This window comes from Scylla paramamosain, chromosome 13 (genome assembly GCF_035594125.1).
Source record: "Scylla paramamosain isolate STU-SP2022 chromosome 13, ASM3559412v1, whole genome shotgun sequence".
NCBI lineage: Eukaryota > Metazoa > Arthropoda > Malacostraca > Decapoda > Portunidae > Scylla > Scylla paramamosain.
In genome coordinates, this window is record NC_087163.1 from 3,547,501 (window position 1) to 3,573,762 (window position 26,262).

At 35.2% G+C, this 26,262-nt stretch overlaps 1 protein-coding gene across 1 annotated transcript in view; it reads left to right on the plus strand.

Moving 5' to 3' along the window:
* Positions 1-26,262, plus strand: part of LOC135106350 (cell adhesion molecule Dscam1-like) — a 190,899-nt gene that overhangs the window by 109,746 nt on the left and 54,891 nt on the right. The window contains exons 14-27 of the mRNA XM_064015271.1: positions 17,682-17,801; positions 17,941-18,117; positions 18,561-18,708; positions 19,052-19,200; positions 20,031-20,162; positions 20,963-21,130; positions 21,322-21,541; positions 22,598-22,839; positions 22,974-23,129; positions 23,370-23,512; positions 24,177-24,327; positions 24,698-24,800; positions 25,369-25,535; positions 25,886-26,120. Of these exons, the coding sequence (XP_063871341.1) occupies positions 17,682-17,801; positions 17,941-18,117; positions 18,561-18,708; positions 19,052-19,200; positions 20,031-20,162; positions 20,963-21,130; positions 21,322-21,541; positions 22,598-22,839; positions 22,974-23,129; positions 23,370-23,512; positions 24,177-24,327; positions 24,698-24,800; positions 25,369-25,535; positions 25,886-26,120 (2,311 nt within the window). The remainder of the gene's footprint in view (positions 1-17,681; positions 17,802-17,940; positions 18,118-18,560; positions 18,709-19,051; positions 19,201-20,030; positions 20,163-20,962; positions 21,131-21,321; positions 21,542-22,597; positions 22,840-22,973; positions 23,130-23,369; positions 23,513-24,176; positions 24,328-24,697; positions 24,801-25,368; positions 25,536-25,885; positions 26,121-26,262) is intronic.

The window sequence follows — 26,262 nt, forward strand, 5'->3', positions numbered from 1 at the left end:
TTTACATTCATTAGAATAACATGTTAATTTATTGCATGCCATACAAACATCCACAACTAAAGGGATCATCATTGGCTCTTTTACTTGCTTATTGATTTATTATCAGTTCGTGAATGTTATTCTTTGCTAGTTTCAGTCTCTACATCAACTAATATATAGGTAGTAATTAAACAGACCAATGCTTTAACTACCAACTTTCATTTTTGTATATTATCCTTTCCTTTTCACCCATATATGCACCAAAAAAAATATGCAGAATTTTGTTTGTGTGTTTATTGAAAGAGTCTGCTTCTCAATATTTTCCAGTATTATTTTTTTATTGACTGCTCTTCTTTTCTTATTTTTTTTAATTTCCTTTCCTATATATTATCACTGAGCTATGGCAGTGATTACAGCTCCTGATGAATGAAGCAATGATTTTCTTTGGGATTCTGGGCTTTGGAAGGGCATTCAGAAAATGTAATTCTGCTTTGATATGCATATTAACTGGAATATAATAAGAAATATTAATACATGCTTACCAGTATTTCACTTTTAACTTCTCATCATACAACACTTCTCACTCTCAAATGTGGTCCTTCAAACACTTCAAACTGCATATTGAAACAATCAGAGGTTTTACCATGTCAGCAGTTATTTAGTTTTTGGTTGTTAAGAATCTGATGAGATTATTGATTTATAACTCATAATTTGTGTAACAATGCTTTACTTGACAATGGTTCATTGCAGTTCCTGAATCATGGCAAGTTTGATAAGTCTACTAGCTGTGCAGAATGTGAATTGCAAAATGTCACAGTTGTCAGTGTAACACAAAATACATATTATCTTGAAAGACAGCCCCCACCATTATTATTTTAATTATTACAAGCAAATGACTTCCATATTTTGATATACTCAGACAATGAATTTCAAATATCTTTCCCATCTGCACTTCATCAAATATTTTTCTTTTGAATAAGAAAGACATTGACTTGTTTACAGAAAAACCCAAACTTCTTCCTTTCACCTTTCCCATGGAAGTACAAGTAGGTCAGCTGCTGCAAGTCTCATGTACAGTATTGAGTGGAGATGACCCAATATCACTTAAGTGGCACAAGGACAACGAACTCCTTCTCCCCTCCTCGAAGTTTATCATAAACAATGTAGTGGCAAGGATGAGTCAATTGATCCTTCAGGATATAGGACCAGAACATTCAGGATCTTATACCTGTCATGCATTTAACAGCATTGGTGAAGCTGCTGTGTCCGATGTGCTAAATGTGAAGGGTATGATGTTTGAAGTTCATAATTTATATAATCATATCCTATTTTATTGCTTTTTTTTTTTTTTTTGCTATATTTAATTTTATCCCTGTTTCCTTCACTTCAAAATATTTTACCATACAAACATTTTAGAATCATATTGTTCAAAATTTTCCTGCAGAAAAACCTGCAATTCTTCCTTTTGCCTTCCCCGTGGAGGTACAAGAAGGCCAACTGCTACAGGTAGCTTGTACAGTAACAACTGGGGATGAACCAGTCACATTACAGTGGTACAAGGACAATCAGCCACTAACTCCCTCAGCCAAGTTCATGATAAATGACATTACATCGAAGATGAGTCTCCTCGTTCTTCAGGATGTAGGATCAGACCACACTGGATCCTATGAGTGTCATGCATACAACCCTGTTGGCAGAGCAACTTACTCTGCAGTTCTTAAAGTTAATGGTACATTAATTTCAGAAAGAGTTTATTGCCTTGCTTTCATTGTTCACATTGATTTGCTTTGAACTTCCATAACTGCCCTCATCCCCACCATCCTCACCTTTTGCTATAAAAACAGCTATTAAGATAGTTTGAAAATCACACTTTTTTTCTACAGAAAAACCAAAAATCCTTCCTTTTGACTTTCCATCGGAAGTGAAAGAAGGCCAGCTCCTACAGTTGTCTTGTACTGTGACCACTGGGGATGACCCTGTGACCCTCCAGTGGTACAAAGATGATATACCTATTATTTCATCTGCCAAATTTATGATCAACAAAGTTGACTCGAAGATGAGTTTCCTGATTCTGCGTGATGTTGGTTTAGATCACACAGGAACATATACTTGCTTAGCATTCAATCCAGTTGGCCAGCAAAAGTTTTCTGCCCAGCTGTGGGTCAATGGTAATAATGCTGAATGTAATGTTCTTCATGTTGTAGTACCTAAATATGTTAATAGTTTTGTGCAAAAAAGCATGAAATTTTCATAAATTCTCATTATTTTTCGTTTTCTCAAGTTTGAAACTCTATTTTCCTCTATTTATAATCATATTATGTTGAGTTTGGACTTCAAACATTTTCATGGCTTGTTTGAGGGGTTGGGAACTAGGTGTTCATGGTGGGTTTTTCTTCAGATTTTCCTGTCTGAATACTGTGTTTTATGATGAAAGCACATCTGTCTTTTATTTTTATTTTTTATTTATTTATTTATTTATTTTTTTTTTTTTCATCTTGTCATGAAGATTTTGCTATATTGACTGAAGGTAAAAATATATATTTGTGATATTAAAGTGGACCCTTAATATTTCATTCAGATTCTATTAGCAAACAGAAAATACAATGGCTTTGGCCTCTACCTTTCCTCTTTGTTCATTAATTGTGGTTAATGAACAATATGCTTATTTTTATTTTTATTCTTGGTGAACTCTTCCTTCACAAGAGGCATATCTTGTGAGCATAAGCAGAAGACATTAACTATTGTTGTTACAGAAAATGCACAAAGCAGACTGAAAAGCCCACTCCAATGACTGGTGTTGCATCTCCTTTACAGCAGCACCAGTGATCATGCCTTTTATGATTCCTCCTGAGAACTTTGAAGGTGTGTCCATCCAGATCCTGTGCACCTTGTTGTCTGGTGATGATCCAGTCACTCTTTATTGGCTCAAGGACAAGATTAGTATGAATACAGATAGTCTAGATGGCACAACCATCAACAACGTTGGTTCACGCACCTCCATGCTTGCCATCCCTAGTGTGGAGCAGCAGCATTCGGGGGAATACACATGTGTGGCATCAAATCGTGCTGGCCAGGCAAACCACAGTGTCACACTTAATGTTCTTGGTACATCATTTATGAATGTCATCTGATTACCTGTTAACATTTTGTTTAGTTTTTTTATATTTTGCCATCTTTAAAAACATACCTTATGCCCTACCTTTACCACTTACTTATGCTATATGCAATTGAAATTCATATAATATTGGTACACTTTGTAGAGATTTTACAGTTTTCAAAATGAATACCATTAAAACTGTATTATCCTCAAGAAACCTTTCAAATTTTTGTCATACTACAGTTACTAGTGCAAGACATTCAGTCTTTCAGTAATACAAGAAGATTAATATCTTCAGAGCTTATGTTAAATTCTTATTAACCACATTTGCCTTTGTTTACTATACAAGCATTAGATGCCATATATTTAAAAAAATATTCATATAAGTACACAAAGTAAAAAAAAAAAATTGTACAAAAGGGATGACCCCACTTCACAACCCATCATAACTTGTTTCTCATCAGCTCTCCTTCCCTGGTACCTTAAAGTGCTCAATGATAACAAACAAAGCAACTGCATATAGTGGTATTTATCCCCACTCAGTCCCGCCTCGCATCATCCCCTTCCACTTTGAGGAACACATTCGCGCTGGAAGTTTAGTTCAAGTCATCTGTGTTGTTGGAGAGGGAGACTCTCCTATTGACATACGCTGGACCCTTCATGGTGAAGAAGTGCGGCCTAAGCTTGGCATCTTCACCCAGCGTGTGGGAGAGAGGACCTCCATTTTAAGTATTGACAGAGTGGGCTCAGAGCATCGTGGATCCTACACGTGTCTGGCCAGTAATCATGCTGGCCAGACCAACCACACAGAAACTCTTTGGGTTAATGGTATGCTCAGCATTGGATGTTATGGCAACAATGCTCCCAATAACACAGCATCCAATAAGCCTTAACTTTGAATACAGAATTGCACTTTTGATTTGTGTTGCTGATTTATAATGATTGCATACAAGTTCTGTTTTTCATTGCCTTCCCTTTATTGATATTTGTTTATTGCTACCTTCTTAGAGTATTTTGGCTACCAAAATTCTGCCTGGTTATTGTTTTTGTCCTTTATATAATTTTGCAGTTGCATTTTTCTCTAGGATTTGTTTTATGTACTTGTTTTATTTATTATTTTTTTTATCTTATTCCCTTCTTTGTACCATTGTTTGGTATCTTTCTAGAAGAAAACTATTTATTATTATTATTGTTATTATTATTATTATTATTATTATTATTATTATTATTATTATCATTATTATTATTATTATTATTATAAAAAAAATATTATTATTATTATTATTATTATTATTATTATTATTATTATTATTATTATTATTATTATTATTATTATTTATCTTTTTTTATATATAGCTTCTGAACCATTTCCATATATATACATATTGAAGGTGAAAGAAAATACAAATGAGTTCTCAGATAAAGTACGGTTGTGCATTTCTGTATTGTAAAGGTTAATACTGAAGAAAAACTTTTATACAGATAATCTGTTGTCATTATATTTTGATATAATATTTTGAAATGCTTGAGTTATATTGTGATATAGAAAGTATATAGTTGTTACCAGGAATGTCACCAAATGTTAATCACTGTTGTAGGCATGAGCCTTAATGTAGTAGATATTCTATGATGCCATTTTTTTTTTCTTTTTTCTTTTTATGTTGTTTCAGTATTTTCCAAATTCCTATCCTACAGTGCCCCAGATCCTATTATCACAACCCCAGGTTTCCTTAAATTCATGTTGAATTTGTGCACAGTAAGGTGTTCTGTTGCTGCTTTTATGGGTATTGAGTCCAGTCCTTAGTTCAATAAAACATTCTGTTGTTGGAGTTTTGCTGTGAGGTCTTTTCTAGTTGTCATTTTGGTCATTACAGTCTTACATTAATGTGATACTTGCAGATTTTTACCCACTGTTTTTTCATGGTCATCTGTTGTTGACATTTTGCTGAGTCTCTCTCTCTCTCTCTCTCTCTCTCTCTCTCTCTCTCTCTCTCTCTCTCTCTCTCTCTCTCTCTCTCTCTCTCTCTCTCTCTCTCTCTCTCTCTCTCTCTCTCTCTCTCTCTCTCTCTCTCTCTCTCTCTCTCTCTCTCTCTCTCTCTCCACTTTTCATTTGTTATTGCAGTTTTTTGTTGTTAGCTAGTGTTAGATATCTGGTTGCTGTGCATTGAGTCAACTTGCCAAGCTGTGCTTGGCCATCACAGACATGCTTACCAATCATGAAATGGAATCACTTCTGCCAAATCCTTATATTGATAATGAATTTCTCTTCTTACATTTACCATAAAATAAGTATACAAAGAAACTTATTATAAGTATAGAATCAACAGTGTATTCAATGAACCTCTCAAGGAGGATAGTCTGCCCTTGTCGTCACAAGTTGGTCATCAGAATTTTGTGTGATGTTCCTTGAGAATTAAATAAATATGTACATAACAACAATATGACTTATAGTCACTCTTTTATCAGGTGGGTAAAAATGAGCTTTTGAAAAAAAATCTGACACTGAATTTCAGAACCTCCACAAATCAGACCCTTTCAATTTGAGCCTGAACTCCTGGCGGGTCAAGATACTCAACTGCAGTGCTATGTGGTCCATGGTGATCCCCCACTGAACATTATGTGGTACTTCCAAGGGAAGGAGGTGTCTAACATGATGGGGGTCAGAACTCTGAAGTTAGGAGGAAAGTCAAACATTTTGAGCATTGAACATGTCACTCATGGCCATGCAGGAACATATACTTGCATGGTCTCCAACTTTGCTGGCAAAGCACAGTACAGTGCCAATCTCACAGTCCATGGTAGTAATCTTAAAGACATTTTTTGTGCATTTATTTAGTGTGTGTATATAATTAATATTTTAGATGCTCCTTTTTGCTGTATTATGTTAATTTGTTATTCAGTTTATACCTTCACACCCTCCCTATCCTCTGCTTCCCATTCCTTGTTATACACCTGAACTTACAGTAGGTCTTTTCAGAATTAGGTTGTTTATTTTTGTTTTATTTCAATTATATAAGACAAGTATTAAAGACAATTCATGCATAAATGCTCTGTTCCACATACACACACACACACACACACACACACTCTGGCCCATGCTGGTAATATTCTTGAATTCAAAGCCAAGCTTGATATCTGAAAAAAAATGGAAACATGACAGTACAGACATAGCTCTTTAACTGTATATCAAAACTAGGTAAATACGTACACACAAATACACACACAACTTGTTAGAATTGCTTAAGATAAATACCTAACATGAAAATTTTCTAACATTGGTATATTTCTGTAGATGTTTATTTTAATTTATTTGTATGAAAAGTTTCATGGTTGGATAAATCTGTAAGTACTTACTTTTTGCATTAGGACATGTTTCCAACACAACACCATTCCTTTTTGAAAGTATACATGATTGTAATTGTCAGGTATACTGAAGTTAGAATTAGTATAAGTAAGCTTTTTAGCATTTGGTGGAATATTGAAGTATAACAACATTCTCTCTTGTAAATAATACTTAGCCATTCGTAAAATGGCATTGATTAAATAAATGCTGAATAGGAAAAGAGCTGTCAAGATATTCAGATTACAAATCAGCCATTCTGTTAAATGGGTTAGATTGGAAATCCTGTATGCATTATGAAGCTGAGTATCTCAGAGCTCAAAGAGGAGAGTTTGTAATGTGGAAGGATTTCATGAAAGTATGAAATGGAGGGAGAAGTTAGTAACAAGGCAGTAAAGTAAGAACAACCACTGCTTGTAGGTATAGAATCAGACAGGATTTATACATATGGACAAATAGATAGAGGAATTATGAATATGATGCAACATAATTAAGCCACTGGAAATAGTCAACTATGCAGGAACAGATACATGGTACAAATTAAGCAAACAGTATGTTCAGAAAGGTATTAGGTGATGGTCAAGAGAACCTAAAGCATGTAATTTGTGAAACAGTTAAAATACCTGGAAAAAAAAAAATAATAATAATAATAATGAGTGAAAGCATGGGAAGCTGTCAACAGGTTTTTTTCTGAGAAAAGTGTACAAAAATAGAATGAATGTAATCACACAAGGAGATGAGAAATTTTGCTTGGGTGACTTAGGATAGACAGATATTTAATTAACAGTGCTGGGTGGAGAAGGTTATATGAGGCATGTCCTGCAGTAGAGCTGCAGAGGTTGATGGTGCTGATGAGAACTAAATTTGTTTAAAGAGAGATTATTCTTGATATGATAAGAAATACTGGAAGAATATATACAAGGGAAGCAAGGAAAACAATTAAAAATGTAAGGAAATTACTATCTGTGAAATAGTAAAGCTTGTTGCTTAAAGGGGAATGGAATGTGAGAAATGTATGTAATATGCTGATTGCAGGACTTTCATTAGAAATGTATTGCCAATTAAACTTTTGTATGATGACAGTATATATATATATATATATATATATATATATATATATATATATATATATATATATATATATATATATATATATATATATATATATATATATATATATATATATATATATATATATATATATATATATATATATATATATATATATATGTATATGTATGTATATATTATATAATATATTATATATATATATATATATATATATATATATATATATATATATATATATATATATATATATATATATATATGTATTATATATATATAATCTTATTTATTTATTTTTTTTTTTTTTTTAGCTCTGTAAGTGACAACATGACAGGGTATGCTTTCATACATGGTCATTTTTCTGAACAAATGTTATCATTAGCTGGGGAATGGAGTAAGTGTTGGTCAGTTTTTTAAGAAAAAAAGTTATTTGTCTGCTTTCTCACTGTAAAAGACTCAGCAGTGCTGTTTTACTGTTCAAGAAAATATCTCCTAATAATAAATACATATAGTAACTTAGAATGCAAGAAAAAAAAAAATGTGATTTGCAGAACCTCCTCGTATCCGCCCATTCTCCTTCGAAGGGGAAATCAGAGCAGGAAAGGACACTCAGATAACTTGCTATGTGACTGATGGTGACACACCTATGACCATCAGGTGGTATTTCCATAGTCAAGAAGTGTCTCCTGCCATGGGTGTGACTACTGTTAAGCTAGGAACCCGGTCGAGTATTCTTTCTATAGAGCACGTGACTCATGACCACTCTGGGAAGTACACGTGTGCTGCATCCAATATTGCAGGCGAAGCCCAGTTTTCAGCAACTCTTTCTGTCAATGGTATCAGTGGTTAAAGCTTTCTGTATACCATGAATAGAGATGTGTATAGTTATAGCTTTTTAGTACATGTTAGTAAGGCAATGATTGGCTTTGTTTTGCTGTGCTAAAATTCAGATCCACTAATGGTTTCTCCCTAATCCTGATTTCTTTTACTATTATATATATATAGTCCCATCTTATAAGGAATTGTGCACCTTCAGACTAATCACTGTATAGACCATGTTCTATGGTATCTCAGTGTTTCATTTAAAGCAGTTACATATTCACATCCACTGTATTCTGACCACAGATCCACCAGTCATCATCCCCATAGATTTTGGTGGGACAGACCTGTATGAAGGAGGCATTGCCACTGCCACTTGTGTAGTTAGTCAGGGCAGCCTTCCTCTCATAGTCACCTGGACCTACAATGGAAACTTATTAGAGAGTGACCAGTATCGAACAATCCACAGTTTTGGAAAGAGAACAAGTATCTTGACCATTGAGCCTTTGAATCACCATCACCAAGGAATATATGGGTGTGCAGCCTCAAATGCAGCAGGAACATATCAGGTGGAAGCCGAATTGGTTATTCAGGGTAAAACAGACTTGTGATTCAGGAATATTATGAGCATGGTTGAACAAGTGTTTTATCCAAAGCTGGCATATGATGTTCCTGTAATCATTGAATATGGATGAAATGTGAAGTAGTTCCAATGTTTACTTGCAAAGATATACATATGCAGTGAATACAGCATAGTTGATGAGCATAATGAAATTGCCTTTTAAAGTTAATTAGAAATTATAATTAATAGTTTTCAGAAATAGGAAATGGTTCTAATCTGATATCATAAATGGAATACCAGCTGACACTCTGTTATAAGCTTAATTTATCACATCTGCTGTCTGTGGCTTTATGGTGTTTATTTGCATTGTATTTGGTCTATGAGAAAATCATGCTGATTATTATTCACTGAAATCTCTTTAAAACTGAGGGGCATGGAAACATAATCCAGCTACAAGTGCTCTGGCATTCTACCATTCTTGTAGAATAACTGTGTAATATCCAAATACTGATTTTCTCCCTGCTTCTTCACAGTTTTGATGAAATACAGTGATGCTAAAAATAAAGAAAATATTATGGGTGACATAACTAAAAAGACACATTTGATGTGCTTGCCAAGGCCTCATTTTGGGGACACCAACTTTAGATTTTTTAAAGTTAAATAGTTGTTTTCCAAATTACAGAGCTGCCCTTAATAATGCCTGTAAGCTTTGGAGATTTTGAGGTGTACAGTGGAGACTCAGTGCAGGCAAGCTGCATGGCCAGGAAAGGTGACTTGCCCATGACATTCACTTGGCGCTTCCAAGGCTCTGTTGTAAATCCTTCCATGGAAGTGAAAATTGTCAAGTTTGGACCAAGAAATAGTGTACTTTCTATAAGCAATGTGGAGGCACATCATCAAGGAATATACATATGTGAAGTTACAAATATTGCTGGGACATCTCAATTTGCTACTGAACTGAAAGTGAATGGTAGGAACTCATTAGAAGGGATAAAGTAACTTGAGAGTTATGCCTAATTGTGGTGAATTTTTGTTGCTAACATACATCCTTGCTTCTCCTGAATTTGTACTGTACTGACACCCTAACCTTGCACTCATTTGCTATTCCTCATCAGTCACTGAATTGTTTGAAAATATGTCAAATATTTTGCAAAAAATCACATAAGCAACTGAATATATCACCAGGAATTAGAGTATATTTGTTGCAGTTTTCTGGAGGCAGAAAATGCATTGTCATTGTCCTTCAGTATGTAATTGAAAGTGGTTGGGATATCATATGGAACAGATCAAAATCTTTAATTTCAAATGAAACAATGCTATGGGATCTTTATTTCATGCCAATGATGTATTTTGATCGGCATCTATTAATCCAAAGTTTATTTTGGAATATCTATGATGATTAAATGTGCTTCTCTCTGTTCCTTATGACATAATTTGTTAAAAGCCTGAGCAGTTAATTTTTTTTCCAGAGCCTCCCATGTTAACCCCCATAAGTTTTGGGGAACCCACCTTTTTTGAGGGCGACTTGGCTCAGGTCACATGTGTGCTCAGGAAAGGAGACCAACCAGTCACCTTCAGTTGGATGTTTGACGGTGTAGGCTTAACCCAAGCAGACAGCATAAATGTTCTTGATGTGGGTGGCAGGACCAGTATTTTGACATTAGACCCTGTTCGAGCCCATCACCAGGGAACATACAGTTGTCATGCCACAAATGTGGCTGGCACAGCTGAAGTGAAGGCAAAACTCAGTGTCAATGGTACAATAGTTCTTTCTATCATTGGTTTGGGATGCTGTTTTCTTACTTGGATTGGCTGTATGGGTTTTCTGCCTCTGATAGGTCACTGCATCTCCCTGTTCCTCCTATGCCATTATGGCAAAGTTGTTTCACTAAAATAAGTCATACCATTTTTATTACAGAGCCTCCTGAGTTATTGCCTATAGAATTTGGTGTGGAGGCTTTCTATGAGGGTGATGTAGCCCAGGCCAGCTGTAGGATGAGAAAGGGGGATCGACCAGTTACATTTCGGTGGTTGTTCAATGGCGTAGATGTTGTAAACACGGAGAGCACAATGGTAAACAACCTGGGAGGAACCACCAGCATCCTGATTCTTGACCCTGTGAGAGCACATCACCAAGGCATCTACAGCTGTAGTGCTTCTAATGATGCTGGAGTTGCCCAAGTAGAAGCAACTGTGATAGTTAATGGTACACTGTTGACTGTTGTGAATCTTGTTTTTTGGGTGGGTGCTGGTACTAACCCATTGGATCTGCCAATCTAGGGTTCAGTGAACACTGTCCTCGTCTCCCTGTTCCTTTTGAGTTAGAAAAGTATTACCAAGTCCCACCAGTATGCATTTGCAAAATGTATTAGGGAAGTTTCTGTTGATATATCAAGGTATTTATTGTTTACCACTGGTTTAGGTGAAAGTAGAATGTTTTAGAAAAATTTATTCAGGAGAGCCTTAGGTTGTCAGCCTTTATTCATCATGCTTAATATTTCTATGTATATTCAGATGAGTATTCTCATTTTCTTATAATATTGATCTTTTTTTAATGTGTGATTTGATTTCCATAGTAAAATATTAATACTAGACATTTCATTATCTTACAGAGCCACCACAAACTTTACCTATAGAATTTGGGTCTGAAGCTTTTTATGAGGGTGATTTGGCTCAGGCTAACTGTAGAGTACGGAAGGGTGACCTGCCCCTCACTATCACTTGGCTGTTTAATGGAGTGGCTCTTGCCAGTGAGGCCGACACTCAAATTACGGGTGTTGGGGCCAGGACCAGCATCCTGACCCTGGACCCTGTCAGGGGCCATCATCAGGGCACTTATGTCTGCATTGCCCAGAACAGTGCTGGACAGACTGAAGCACAAGCGAGTTTAATTGTCAATGGTACACAGAGGAAGTTTAAGGAGCTGGTGGAAATGGGGTACTAATTTTATAGCTACTGTAAAATGGCTTATTGACTCATGGAGTGATTGGTATTATTCTTCTCCCTGTTCCTTGCACAGAGGAAAATTAAGAACTGACACGGTAATATTGTTTTACAGTTTGAATGTTTCATGCAGTGAGCTTTGTGTATGATACATGTGTGAACACTATTTTCATATTACTGAGGGCTACACTGGGTACAGGTTTCAGTCAACACATTAGTGCAGCATCATATAGAGATGATCAAATTTATTGTGTAAATATTTCAACTTTCTTTCTCTGGTTGTGTAATGATAGGAACAAATCAGAACAATTTATGATTTGATTTTCATCATTCGATAGGTATGACATTGGGAGCCATTGATGACGTGATTGAATACTCATAAATTACAACATAATTTCAGTTCATAACATTTTGACATATAATGGCAGCTTAATGTGAATGGTTTGTCACTTGATAAATTGTCTCCTATTCACAGATATGAATGTTTGATGCAAGGCATTTAAGCATGCTTTAGAAGAGGTTTTGCTTGATTTAGTAATAGAATATCACGTATATGTAGGAAAGTAATCGAGAGAGAACAGTATGCTAATCATGGAAAGCAATGCAACTTTCCTATTTTTCATGCACTATTAAATAAAAGATAAATTCACCAAATGAAAAAAAAAATCTTGCATTGGAAGAGGGTAGAGAACATCTGTACCCAAAGCTTTTTTTTTTTTTTTTGCTCTTAGATTTATCTTGGAGGCTCATACAAAGGCTTTCTCTCTCTCTCTCTCTCTCTCTCTCTCTCTCTCTCTCTCTCTCTCTCTCTCTCTCTCTCTCTCTCTCTCTCTCTCTCTCTCTCTCTCTCTCTCTCTCTCTCTCTCTTCATTAGTGATTTGATTTTAGTGATGAGTTTTTGTTGTATGTGTAATGGCTTTCATGGTCAATACCCCAAGTTGAAGATGATCCTGACTATAATCATGACCAAGGTTCTGTCTGGTCCCAGCTTTATCAAGGCAAAGAATCAAAGTAAAATGAATCCAAATCCTTCCTTTTCCAGAACGTCCACATTTGATACCGCTTGACTTTGGTGAATCAGACTTTTATGAGGGCGATTTTGTGCAAGTGAGCTGTATACTACAGAAGGGCGACCGTCCAGTTAATTTTACATGGGTCTTCAATGGCATAGTCCTTCAGTCTGGTGATGGCATACGTATGGATTTCATTGGAAAGTCTAGCATACTGACCATTGATCCGGTGCGAGGTGTGCACCAAGGAAATTACACCTGCATCGCCTCCAACCCAGCTGGGAAGGAGCAAGTCTCTGCCACACTGGTTGTCAATGGTACAGTTGTGCATTCCATATACTGCCATTGAGTGCAATCATTCAGCTATCATGTGACTGCTAAATACTTTCTGTCAGTTACTAATTTGAATGATTGCATATAGATGGTTGTATGAAAAGGGTTTTGTCTCAGGTTCCACATTATGAACCCTGAGAATGCTATGCTGGTGCACAAAATTTTGGTGATTGGTGGTGGATCATATGTCAAATGGGGTATTATCATGGATTTGTTCCTCTCCTTGTTCCTCGTGAATAGTTACTTTCTGTGGTATTATGCAAATTTCTGCTCTGATTTCTTGCATCATAATGCAGTGCCTAATTATTGCCTAAATATGATAGAAAAGAGAATCTTTAGAAAGATCATCGATAGCCAGGTCATACATGATGAAAGTGAAGATGACTTTGATGATATTTTGATGGATATCCTCAGTTATCAAAATTAGTTAGTATAAATTAATGCTATATTTTCTATATTCTCTTTCTAAGTCTATGTGAATTAAAAGGAAAAAAAATTACACCAACTCCCATCTGTTATGAGGGGAAAAGGTCAAATTTTAAATAGAGCATATTGTTACTGACAACTGTATGAAGGCTTAGACATTGTGATTAATTGTTCTAATGCAATTTTTTGAATGTGTAAGGAATTATAAAATCCTTAAAATACACAAGAAAGCCAGACACAGATAATTTATTATATATATATATATATATATATATATATATATATATATATATATATATATATATATATATATATATATATATATATATATATATATATATATATATATATATATATATATATATATATATATCAGCCTGAATTCTGATTGATTTTTCTCAGAATGCTGACTTGAAATAATGAAACTAATGCCTTTTGTATTTGTACTAGCCTCAGAATCTAGGTAAACATTATTTTAATCTGCTTCTAGCTTCCCTGGGGGCTTCCTTCCTTACCACCTCATGTTGAAGGTTGATAGTTTTCTACTTTATTCATTTTGTGGTGGAAATGGAGACAAGTTAGCACTGTGTATCTGCTCTCCTGCTTCTGCTTGCTGTATAGCTTGCTTGCAGCTGTTCTATCAATTCATATCTTTTATTGATTAAATTTTACATAATTACTAATTCTTTAGCAGTATTTGAGGCAAAATAAATATTTATTATTTTGCCTCCTGCTACCTGCTTTTTTCAGTAACCATAAACACTTCATTATAAATTGATTTCACATCATTTGCATATCCAAATTTCTTTTATCCATCGGCCATCCATGATCACATGTTATAGCACATTCTTCTTAGTGTTGCATTTTAATTAGATAGGATTTCATTTCCATCCTCATACCTTTGCAGTGCCACCGGAAATTGTGCCTTTTAAATTCCCCGAGAATGCGGGACGTGATGGTGCTTTTGCTCAAGTAGTCTGCGTGGTGGCTGCGGGAGATGCTCCCTTGAACATCTCATGGCACTACAATGGTGTCAGTGACCTTCCTATGGGCACAAATACACAGCTCATTGGCGACAGAACCTCTATATTGACAATTCCCAGTGTTTCGTGGCTTCATAGTGGCGACTATGATTGTCTTGCACAAAATGGTGCTGGAAAAGTCTCCTTTGCAGCAGAATTATCAGTCCAGGGTAGGAGAGATGTCTGTGCTTTCCTTTGGGGGTTGAGCTGCGTGGAACAAGTTTTCACTCACCTACAAAGAAAAATTATAAAATAGCATTAAATGATGGCAATCATAGATTTGTCAATTTTTCATTACGGTGTTGAAATGCTATGAATCCAAATTTTATAGAAAATTTGTTTCTGTGGATTAATGGTCTGATTATTATTATTGGTATCATTACTATTATTAGTGGTATTAGTATTGTTGTTGTTATTATTATTATTATTATTATTATTATTATTATTATTATTATTATTATTATTATTATTATATTATTACAATTATTATTATTATTATTATTATCATTATTATCATTATTACTATTTATTGATTGTTTTTTTGTATTTTTGAGAACTTGCATGAAAGCAGATAATAGTTACACATTTTCGTAAGTTAATTTTCATAATTTGGTATTTCATCTCTTTAATAATTTTATGAAACCAGTGTTTTGATGATTGTTTAGCAAAACCATCCAAGAATGCTATAAAAATACAGAATGCTCATGGAACCATACTCATAATAAATTGTACCTGTTGGCCATGCAGCTCAGTGCCCACCTGTCTGTCCCAGCTTAACACTAACACATTAGCTATACTACATCTTGCCTAACCTCAGGAACATCATACCCTAATTTTACTTGGAGTTATCATAAGGTTGTCAGTATTGCACTATTAAAGAAAGAATAATGATAATAAAAAGCTGTCAAGAACAATTTCATAAGTTCTTTTGAATTAAGATTCATAGTTATACTAAAACAAAATATCATTCATCTGTTATAAATGCACAATGGTGCAAAAAAAAAAAAAAAAAAAAAAGAAAGAAAGAAACTCTAGATGCAGTAATTTAACCCATACATTTCTTGAGTGAAGGTGGTGATGATGGCAGCTGAGGCTGCATCTGTGATTACATGCTTGCATTTTGAATAAGACATTACTTTTCAAGCTCAGCTACTTACAGAAATAATTTCCTCTGGTTACTCTTAAATAATTTTCCTGTTGATAATGATAGTGTTTTCTTCACTGAAGCTTCTTGTCATGAGGTATATGATTGACACTATAAGAAGCAAAAGGTATAACCTTAAGAGGATTTATCAGTAAATGGAAATTATGTACCATATTGTACTCTGGTTTGATGTAAAAAGTGGTCATCTTAGTGCATTATGACACAAAAATAATTCAGCACTTTTATGACAGAAAATAGATACATACCACATGCAGCTATTTTACTAAGAATAAGAGAGGTTTCTTGAAACAGGTGAATGAAGATGTTTTATTAAACCATCAGTAACTTGTCAGTTTGTGCAAAATTTTGACTGATATTGAAGGCCTTGTGACAACTCCATGCTGTGAAAAGAAAACTTTTAGATATAGTGAGTGGTGCTGGTTCTTCCTGGTTGTAACTGAGAATAGTTGCAATCATGTTGTGTTGGGGAGTCCCTTGTGGTGTCTGACAGGTTTACTCTCCTTGATATTGCAGAACTGTTTTTAATACTCTTAGTTTGAGTGGTTTCAAGGTGTGATCCTTTGCTTACTCTCGATACTTAGTTGCCTGTTGTGTTTTTGTGGATTTTATCATTGATGGTGTTGCAGTTTATGGCTTATTTTTCAGTGCTCTTACAACTGGCTGGATTTGTGTCGATACTACTAACAATCGAAAGCAGAAAAGAATAGAGGTTTTCTGAAAATATGTTTGAGAGTGTCCGCTACCTCCAAATTTTTTTTCAAAAATGAATTGGCTGTACCAGTTAAAGTATAATCATTATTTAGTATCAAAAGAAATGAAGGAACAGGGAGAATCTCATGAAATACATAACCTGATCCTATTCCTTATCCCTTACCACATTATATTTTCTGTTAGCTATCATATGAATCTTTTTTTCCTTTATTTCTATTATTAATAAGTTAACAGTTAACTGCATGAAAGTAAAATAGCATGACAAGATGCATAATGTTAACTGTGTAGTTTTTTTTCTTTATTCTGTTGTCTTGAATCGTATTCAAATACCGGAATTCTTTTCTCACCATACTAAGAATACGTGTTTACTGTTTACACTACATTTAGCTTATATGTGATTACTATTATAGTTTCACAAATATGTAAATAAGAATGAATATTTGATTCCAACAGCTGTGTATATTTTTTTTATTTTTAAAATTAATGTTACTTTCTTTAAACTGTAAATATATTAGTAAAATTAATAAAATTTTGTCATATACAATACTAAACAGCGGATATATTGGAATAATTTGATTACATAAAGAATTCCTAAACCAAATGAATCAAGACACAGGTCCTTATGTTGAGTTGTTCATACCTGTAATGATTCCCATAATACTGATCAAACTAGAAGTTTCCCTGCAACATTTTCCCTAGTCTTCTCTCTCCCTCCTTATATGCCTTCATCATCAAAATTATATAACACTGCTTTATTTTAGTTTCTGTCCTAGTATGCACACTTCTCTCTAACCTCACCCAACCATAGAATGTGCTCACTCCCTCTCTCCTCTATGGTCCTTTTCTAAACTCCCCATTACTCACTCAGCTTGTGGGAATGACTAACTACAGGGACTGAACCATTTCCTTTCAGTTTCCATTTATTTTATGTTTGGTGATGCATGCCTAGTAATTGCATTGGATTATATTAGTGTAGTTTAAATGTACTGATATATTTGATACATTTTCATGTGGTATATTGTGATATATTGAAATACTGATGATCAATGGAAATACTTAGTCATAAAATCAGCTGTAATAACAGTCTTTGAGTAATTTATTTAATTTCTTCTGTGCAAAAAATGGAAGTAATTATGTGAATTACTTGAAGATTCAGTGTCCTGGTATGGAGGGCATGTTCTTATGTATTCCTTGTCGTGGCAACAGTACCACCTCGCTGGATTGTTGAGCCCACTGATAAGGCTTTTGCTCTGGGAAGTGATGCACGCCTTGAATGCAAAGCTGATGGCTTCCCCCGACCATCTCTTGGATGGAAGAAGGCTGCAGGTATGTCAGTAATTTTGATTTTTATATATTTGTATTGTCATTGTTGCAAGGGTTTTTTCTCATAGTATATGTTGATGATAAAGATTTTACGTTTTCTTATCAAATAAGGAATTCAGTGATAATGATTCCCCTTTTCCAGGAACCACACCTGGAGATTACCGAGATCTTGTTGTGAGCAACCCCAATGTGAAGGTGACTGATGATGGCACACTTCAGATCATCAATATCCAGAAGTCCCATGAAGGCTACTACCTGTGTGAGGCTAACAATGGCATTGGTGCTGGCCTGTCTACTGTCATCTATGTGCGCGTCCAAGGTCAGTGGTATATTTAAATGGGATGCGTGTGTGTGTGTGTGTGTGTGTGTGTGTGTGTGTGTGTGCGCGCTAGTGGGTGCAAGGTGCATGGTATACATGATTGAGTAGGATGGATTTCAACTCATGTGGAGAGAAAATGTATGATAGTGTGTGTGTTTAAATTAATTAAAAAAAGACACATGAGTTCTTAATTAAGGAGCAAATTAGGTAATATTACCAAGACAGTGGCACATAAACATGCAGCTTAGTGAACTACTGCTACATAACTGAGGCTGACCTATGTGAACTTTTTTTTTTTTTTTTTTTTTTTTTTTTTTTTTTTTTTTAAGCAATGAAGATAATGATTGATTTTTTTAAGACCCAAGGTTGGTTATTAGACAAGAATAAGCAAAGTTCTGAGAAACTAAGTTTTCCTGTGATTTTATGAAATCAACCATTTTCAGCTCCTCCCCAGTTCAAGATTCAGTACCGTAACCAGACTGCCAGCCGAGGAGAAGATGCTGTGCTGGAGTGTGAGGCTGAGGGAGAGACACCCATTGGCATCCTGTGGAGCAAGAGCAAGCACAGCATTGACCAGGCTAAGGAACCAAGGTAATGTCTCTCCTTCAATAACCTGTATGTGGAACTTAATCAATTTTATTTATACAGTTTACAAAAGAAATAACTAGCATTGTGGAATTATTATTATAAACATTCTCATTATTAAAAAAAAAAATCCTGTACTGAACAGGTATACAAGTAATTGACTGAAAACCACAGGCTGCAGGTAACTACATAAAGGACTGGAAAAAAAATAGACAATGTTTATGATTGTGACCACAACAAACCCAGCCTTCTTTGTTTTTTCATCTATAATACATAAAATTTTATCTACCAGTGTCCATTATGAATAGCTACTGTAACAATTCTTAGTTTTTATTTTTATTATTTTAAGATACACCATCCGTGAGGAGATGCGTGGTGGCAGTGTTCACAGCAGCCTGAGCATCAAGACAACTGATCGGTCAGACTCTGCTGTGTATACCTGTGTCGCAACTAATGCTTTTGGAAGTGCTGACACTAACATCAACCTTATCATTCAAGGTTTGTTTGTCTCTGATGAAAAACAAAAGTTCCTTCTGATAATTTTATAAGCTAATTTATATGGAAGTATCCTTTAAAGTGTATTCTTTTTACTTTTGTATGTACCAATAAAATCAGTCCCAATTTTTTTTTTTTACTGAAATTTGTCATGTTACAGAAGTACTTTTCATTGTTGCAAGTGAAGCTATATTTGGCCATCATAGCTGCTGCATTCAAGTGAGGTGATGACAGGTTACTTATGACACTACAAAGTCATTCATTTTAAATTAATAAAGAAATGAGGAAAAATGTACTTTTTACAAGTATTTACCCATAGTCCATTCTTACTCATTCTTGTGGCAAAGATCATTGCACGGTTTTTGTCTACATGGCATCCCTGTACACAGTTCACTGTTTTGTTTGTAACTTTTAATCAAATTATCCAAGTTAATATTTAATCTTGAACATAGTTTTTACTTTTATTTATTGAAATGACATTATACAACCTCAGTCTTGTGACATTAGAGGTAGCTCCCCCTACTGATAACATTTACTACTGCTTCTGGATCAAATAACAGAACTTAATAGTTGCCTGTCACATGACTTTAAAAAAGTTAGTTTTCTGAAGGAATACTAAAATAGCAAAATACTTGTGGATGTAGAGATCAAGAAGATTAGAACAAGGTGAATATTGTATAAGTTTATGTGTCAATTTTAGTTTCTTTTATTCTATCTAGTAGAAATGTCACAAATTATTGTGTAGAATTTTCTAAATCATATACCTAGTCAAGAAGGTAAAGGCAAAGTTCATGTTCTCGTATGTGATACTTTCTTTTTTATGTTGTGTACAGAACGCCCTGAACAGCCAAGCAGCCTGAAGGTTCTAGACAAGAGCGGCCGCTCTGTTGAGCTCTCATGGACCCGCCCCTATGATGGAAACTCCCCCATTACCCGATACATTGTGGAGTACAAACTCAGCCGACGTATGCACCCAGATTGTTGTTGTCTTGGCATAGATGTTGATATCAATGGTTATTTTTAATGAACAGCTACCATTGAGCAAAGGCTAAAGGAAACACCTAATAGAAAGGAAGAAGCTAGCCATTCTCTCTCTCTCTCTCTCTCTCTCTCTCTCTCTCTCTCTCTCTCTCTCTCTCTCTCTCTCTCTCTCTCTCTCTCTCTCTCTCTCTCTCTCTCTCTCTCTCTCATCATATTTGCTTTGATCATTTAGAAGTGAGGCCTTCATTATTGTTGTTTATGGTGATTTATGGTATTTAATGTATTCCAGAGTAAAGTTATATCTTCAATAGCAGTGTAAGTTAACCATTGCATCTAATTAGAGAAGTATATATATATATATATATATATATATATATATATATATATATATATATATATATATATATATATATATATATATATATATATATATATATATATATATATATATATATATATATATATATATATATATATATATATATATATATATATATATATATATATATATATATATATATATATATATATATATATATATATATATATATATATATATATATATATATATATATATATATATATACTCTCTCTCTCTCTCTCTCTCTCTCTCTCTCTCTCTCTCTCTCTCTCTCTCTCTCTCTCTCTCTCTCTCTCTCTCTCTCTCTCTCTCTCTCTCTCTCTCTCTCCAGAATCCTGCATTAGAAATTAGTTTTGATTTTGGTAACTTTTCTAGGTAGCATTGTGGTAAGATAAATGTACAAGTATTACATGGATTTGTCAGGTAACTGGGAGACTGATGGCGAGCGCATGATGGTTCCTGGTGAGCAGAGCATGGCTGCCGTACTTGACCTCCGACCTGCAACCACCTACCACCTCCGCATTGTTGCCAGGAATGAGATTGGGGATTCTGAGCCCTCTGACACTGTTACTATTATCACTGCTGAAGAAGGTAAAAATAAGTTTGATGAGTATGTAATTTTACTGTTTTATAGTGAGCTCTTTTTAGGTATGCAACCATTATAATTATATTCTTTGTTGGATAGTTCTGATCCATTTAGTACATAGAAAGATAGAACGTTTGACTGATAAAAACTTATGCATATTTGGAAATCAATGTCATTGAGATATTGTGAATTACAGCTCCTAGTGGCCCCCCTCGTGACCTCAAAGTAACTGCCGTGGATCAGACTTCCCTGCGTGTCACCTGGAAGCCTCCCCTCAGAGAGGAATGGAATGGAGATATTCAGGGCTACCAAGTTGGCTACCGCCTGGCATCTTCAAACAATTCCTATGTGTTTGAAACCGTTGAGTTCAGTAAGGAGATGGGCAAGGAGCATCACTTAGTTATTTCCAAGCTCAAGTAAGTTTAGAGTTCATTTATACCACAAAAGAAAATGTAAAATATTAGACTTTTACTTTATCATGATGAAGGAGTTTGCTATCATTCCTAATCCTTGTTGAAATAGGTAACTGAATTTTTGACTGCAATACATTTCTATGCTGCTGTTAAAGATATAGATTTATAATTACCATCATAGTAATTTATTCTTGCCATTGTAAGCTGCAAACTTCAGTGTTCTCTCTCTCTCTCTCTCTCTCTCTCTCTCTCTCTCTCTCTCTCTCTCTCTCTCTCTCTCTCTCTCTCTCTCTCTCTCTCTCTCTCTCTCTCTCTCTCTCTCTCTCTCTCTCTCTCTCTCTCTTTCAACCTTTTTGTTGACCTAAGCCAGTCCCCTCTTACATTGTATAGATGGTGTCCCAGGAGGAAAGACATACATTCTCAAAAATGAAAGATCAAGTAATTCTAAGTGGGAAATATTCTTTGGTCAAATACTTTTAGCACCATTGTTTAGAAGTTACAGAACATTTTCATATGAACATACCAAGAATTGGTGAGTTGGAGGGAGGAAAGAGAAGGCAGTAATGGTGGATGTTGACATCATGAGGATGTTACTTGTTTACACATCAAGATTTTCATAAATAAAGATATAATTGAGTTCAGGAACACAGTGTATGGTTGTATAGATTAAGAACTAAAGCATAATGAACACCATATGGCATCAGCAACCAGCTGGACATTGAGGGGTGGTCTGTGTAGAGCCACTTGCTACTGATGCGCATTTTACCTTTAAATGTCCTGTAACATCTAAACTACGGTGTTACAAGCATTTCACCATAGAATATTTCACACTTAGATTGACCTGCTCTTTCATTTCTGAGAATGTGACTTTCCTCATGGGATATATATATATATATATATATATATATATATATATATATATATATATATATATATATATATATATATATATATATATATATATATATATATATATATATATATATATGTGTGTGTGTGTGTGTGTGTGTGTGTGTGTGTGTACTTGTGATTAATAGTTATCTTATCTTCATTCTGCAGTGTGTACACCGAATATGCTGTTGTTGTTTCTGCTTTCAATAAAATTGGACAAGGACCTAAAACTGAGGAATTCCTGGCTTACACTGCGGAAGGAACCCCCCAGCAGCCCCCACAGGATGTCACCTGCACCACCCTTACTTCTCAGACTATCCGTGTCTCCTGGTCCTCTCCTCCACTGGAAACTGTTCAGGGAGTCATCAAGGGATACAAGGTGTTCTATGGACCCTCAGATGTGTGGTATGGTAAGTGGTGCATAGATTAATGTATTCATAAACTGAACACTAAAGAGTCATTATTTATAATACTGAAATGTCTCAAGATGCTCATAAACATAGAAGTCTATGTTACTTATTTCATTATCTATTTTCCCATATAGATGAAGAGAGCAAGGATATCAAGATCACTCCTTCCACTGAGACCCATCTCCATGGCCTTCAGAAGTACACCAACTACAGCCTCCAGGTTCTGGCTCACACTTCTGGTGGTGAGGGAGTTCGCTCACAGCCAATTCACTGCCAGACTGATCAGGATAGTAAGTACTCTTAGAAATCTTGCACTTTTAATTGCTTTGATTGCTTAGTAGTCATCAAGAACATTTCTATCAGTGAAAGACAAATTAATGATACGCCATGTGTTTTCAGCTTCTTATTTATTTTGTGAAACAGATCAAAACATTTTGATGTTGAAAATAGTATGTAAGACCATGCAACAGTAAGTATTTCATTCTCATGAGCTTTATATGGAAAGACATTTTACAAAAACATCCTTACAGTTCCTGAGGCACCCACATCCGTCAAGGCATTAGTTATGTCTGCAGACTCTATCCTTGTGTCATGGCTTCCTCCTGAGCGACCCAATGGAATCATTACACAATACACTGTTTACTATAAGGAACATGGCAAGAGTGACAGTGAGGTAAGCATCTCATACTGTTTTACTCTCATCTTTATTCCATAGAGCCACTCATACTTTTCCTAAAGGCAACATTAGATCCTTTTCAAGACTTTTTGCTAGAATGATATAAAAAACAGGGATTTCTACACATTTACACACATTCACCACACATGTAAATGTGTGGTGTCTTGTCTGGGCAAACCGATGTGCAAGTGCCAACCTGATATGTAGGTTAGAAGAATTTCTAGTATGAGCCTTCCCTCTCTGTAACATGGAAAGATAGGTTGGTTGCCTGCCCCCAAGGCTTGATATGAGATGGGGCCATTGCTCCTGCACCACTAGAATACTAGATACATTTGTAATATCTGAGTAAAGAGTGGATTAGGGAGCATGCTTAGACATCAAGAAAGCCATGGATAAATCAGTATTGTAGGACAGTTATGCATAGAGTCTGAATCATGAGAAGGAAAGGAAAGTTTTTATTGGATGATGAGGCTTCTTAATTGAGTATATGTTTTCACACCTGAAAAAAATGTGTGTGTGTGTGTGTGTGTGTGTGTGTGTGTGTGTGTGTGTGTGTGTGTGTGTGTAATGTGAATGTATGTTTTGTTTTGTTTTTCACCATATTGTAGCTATATTCCAACATTATTTGATTCTTAAGTTTGGAAATATTTTCTGTTTCCAGGCTACCCTGCAGAAACTGCTTCCATCTCAGCTCAGCTACGAAGCTAGTGGACTTAAACGCCGTGATGCTTATGTGTTCTGGGTAACTGCTTCCACCACTGTTGGAGAAGGAGAGATGTCTGATCTTGTGCACCTTAAGCTGTCCAATAAAGGTAACTGTACTAGTCATTTTATCAGTTTAATGAAAGCTATGAATACCTGAAAAAAAGTATTTCATTTTTTGCATTGTACATTTGATAAGAGACATTACATACTAATATATAATTGTTATGAAAGTAAAATGTCTTTATTATTTCAAGTTTTCATATACTGTGTTGTAATTCACACTTTTAAACCATTTTCTTTTTTCCCACCCATGATAGGTGGCATTAAAAAATGATAAAGCATCAAATTATGCTAATGAAAGTTTTTATCTTCCTGCCCTCACAAGGTTTGTTACATTTTATGACATATATGTACATAAATTATAAATGTCCATGTAATGTATTTATTTAATTAATTGTTGAATAATGACCTTTGCAGTACCTGCTAAGATTGCATCATTTGATGAAGAGTATTTGGCTACCTACAAGGAAGATGTGAAACTGCTGTGCCAGGTTGTAGGACTTCCAACTCCTGATATCAGGTACATCATGTTGCAGCCATATCATTGGCTTTGCTGATAAAGTGACTCTTATAACTTTTTTTTTTTGTGATAACATCCTGTAGCTGTCCCAATTCTTGATATTGTTTGAAAATTTGGTTCATCAGAATAGAACAGTTTACTGTTAAAACATTTCTAGAAACATTAAGCCTGTGTTTACAATCAGTATGCTGAAATGATGCCTGGAATTACTGGTGAATCCCAGGATCCATAGGCCTCAGCAATTTCTACTATATGGCCCTTGAAGATTCCATAGGCCTACTTGCAAAACCATATTCTGATCATATAAGTTTGTGATCTCTTGAAAGGTTAAACACAGATTTATTCATAATGCTAATATGAAGCATATCAGTACATATATCACAGATTAAACAGCTTGTAATTGAATTTCAAAAGTTGTCATTTTAAGAAATACTGTTGTGTTGTGACCCTTATGAGAAAGGATAAAATATGAATTACTGTTTTGAGGCATGAGGAGATTTTATGCTCCCATCTTTGCTTACCTAAGAAATATTCAAGGCTTAAAGTAGTTCATTAATGTTTTTGACAGGTGGACAGTTCATGGTGAGCCCTTCACTCCCAATGACCGCATGCGCCTCCTCCCTGAGGGCTCCCTCCTGATTCGTCAAGTGTCTCGTGATGATGCTGGTGAATACACCTGCCATGTGGAGAATCCTTACGGCCAGGACACAATCACACACAAGCTGCTCATCCAGGGTATGCATCCAGTACTGTGCCATATGCTCTTAAGTTCAATAGATCTTTAGGGGAAAATTAGTAGATAGATAGATGAAGAGGCTATCAAGTAGACTAGGTTATTGTTGCTTTTGCATAAAAGGTCACAGTAACATAAATGTTTTATTATGTGCCAAGAAGTATAAACATTAAAGTTCTTTATGAAGTAAATATCTTAAACTGTAGATTGTCTAATGATAAATTCATTGGAACAGTGAGAGATCCTGCATCAAAATTTTTAAAAATACATACAATATTTGCTGCACATATAGAATGTTTCTGAGTGACAAACAGTAGCTTCCAATTGATTCTCATTTTATTCCTGCCTGTAGCTCCTCCCCATCCACCGGAAATTACTCTCCAGTCAACAACCACAAACAGCATTGAAGTAAAGCTGAAGCCCTCTGTGATTGATGACACCACCCCTATTCATGGCTACACCATCTACTACAAACCAGAGTTTAGCAATGAAGAGAGTGTTCAGGTGCCAGCCTCCACACGTACCTACACACTGGAGTCTTTGTGGTGTGGATCTCAGTATCAGATTTATGCTTCTGCCTACAACAAGTAAGCCTTACTCTATTATGATCATAGCACATTGTACGAGTATGTATGCGACTCTGAATTTCCGCAATCTGGAAGGGAAAAACCCCCTGAAGGTGAATCAGTTTGGAGTTATGATAAGGTCAGGTATTGATAGAGGAAGGAG